The 1,797-nt window shown below is 53.5% G+C and overlaps 1 protein-coding gene across 4 annotated transcripts in view; it reads right to left on the bottom strand.

Moving 5' to 3' along the window:
• The window catches only part of LOC106806906 (rho guanine nucleotide exchange factor 9-like), a 39,586-nt gene that overhangs the window by 26,247 nt on the left and 11,542 nt on the right, over nucleotides 1-1,797 (bottom strand). For 3 of the 4 annotated variants that reach the window (XM_014809053.1, XM_014809051.1, XM_014809054.1), the window contains exon 2: nucleotides 899-1,767. In XM_014809053.1, the coding sequence (XP_014664539.1) occupies nucleotides 899-1,767 (869 nt within the window). The remainder of the gene's footprint in view (nucleotides 1-898; nucleotides 1,768-1,797) is intronic. The other variant, XM_014809052.1, reaches the window with a different exon arrangement.

The following is a 1,797-nucleotide window of genomic DNA, read 5'->3' as shown; positions in this document are numbered from 1 at the left end:
AGAGAGAGAGAGAGAGAGAGAGAGAGAGAGAGAGAGAGAGAGAAAGAGAGTGAGAGAGAGAGAGTTACTCAACCAGAATTCCTATACAATTCTATTTCTACAGCAGTATACCTTGCAACCAGCTTAAGCCACCGTTTAAGGAAGAAAATTACGGTGTGCTATAGAGGAAGGCCCTTTCAAGCAACACCAAGCGTGAACGATCACTCCGTGTAAGGCACACAGATGGTGTTGCTCAGTGTTTGAGAAATAGCGCTATCGTGCGAAACTTGTCGTAAATATAACAATAGCTTTGCGCGAGACATCACCTGCCAGCGCATGCGGAACTTTCTTCCCAACTTGCGACTACAGCCATTCTTTACCCACTACAGGGTTCCCGTGCAGAGATGTGTTTGTCAATAATTATGGCCAGGACACCGGCGAGTCAAATGCTCGGTGACATTTCGTCCGCGACATGATGCGCGCATAGAACTGTACCGAACACCTGTTTGTGGGCGCGACCGAAACAATGTGAACAATCGTTTACACCCGAAAATTACACAGGTTGACCACACGAAGTCACAAGTGAAACGCGTTAGCATATTTTAAGTATGCTAGCAGGTGAGGGGGTCTCCGGCGAGGTCACCACGCGAGCTCTATGTCGGCTAGCTGTTTGTTATCGTTCTGGGCCGTAAACATAAATAGGTTGACAGGTGCCGACCGGTGGCCGAACATGTCCTGCTTATCTTTTTGCTAAACACTAATTCTGTCATTGAGAAGTTAGTTTGGACTAGCAAAGAGATCCACTGATCCAATTGATGTATTTCAATCTGACTAGATGTCCGTGAGTGATGAATTCAATGCTCGATGAAGCTCAAGAGTGTGAACAACCTATAAAATTAATAAAGTGCTTGGCACGTACCTTGTCGTGGTGAATTACGGCATCTGCTCGTTGCTCCTCGATGTTATATCGATTGGCTGTCGACTCTATGCTCCAGGCTGTATTTGCCTTGTCACTAGCCGACCTGCACCGGTTACTCAGCGATGCAGCAACACGCTTGTCCTGGACGCTGAGTACGGCAGTGCTGACCACTACCTGCTCGCCGCTGTCCTCCGGACGTTGTCCGGTAGTCGTGTGATGACCACCTGCTACTTCACCCGCTAACGCGTCTTCACGAGCGTTCGCGTCTCTACCTGCGGTTGCTGACAGCTGATGCTGCTCACTGAGCGTTGTTGCTGTGAAGCCCTCGAGGTGTTGTTGTGATGCACGCAGCAGTGTCTCGTCTGCGCCGGCGGGCGGCGGCCGCGTGCTGCTGCTGCTCGCCACGTATTGATCCGGTGCAGATAGTCTGCGTCGCCGCCTGCTCTCGGCATCGCACCGCGGCTGCGTCACTCCTGTGGCAGACGCGTCATCGCTGCGCGTCTGCGTTATTCGTGCGGGAGACGCGTCATCGCGCCGCGTCTGCGTCATTTCTGCAACAGATACGTCATCGCACTGCGTCTGCGTCATTCTTGCGGCAGACGCATCATCGCACCGCATCTGCGTCATTCTTGCGGCAGACGCGTCATCGCATCGTGACGCCATCGGCCGACGATCAGCTCCATCTGTGAGCGCGCGGCTGCGGTAGAAGACGCTGTCACATGAATCCGTGCTCTCCGCACGCGTGCGTGCCGTAGTGCGACTCTCTCCAGCTACTGCTGCGTGCTCCCCTAACGACGCGCTCGCTTCCCTCCCGCTGCTGCTACGATGTTCCGTAACAGTGCTCGCTTCCTTCCCGCTGCTGCTACGATGTCCCGTAACAGTGGTCGCTTCCTTCCCGC

Source organism: Priapulus caudatus, unplaced genomic scaffold (genome assembly GCF_000485595.1).
Source record: "Priapulus caudatus unplaced genomic scaffold, Priapulus_caudatus-5.0.1 Scaffold185, whole genome shotgun sequence".
In the NCBI taxonomy this organism is placed as follows: domain Eukaryota; kingdom Metazoa; phylum Priapulida; class Priapulimorpha; order Priapulimorphida; family Priapulidae; genus Priapulus; species Priapulus caudatus.
The sequence above is the reverse complement of the archived record's forward strand: the minus strand, read 5'-3'. Positions and strand labels throughout refer to the sequence as shown.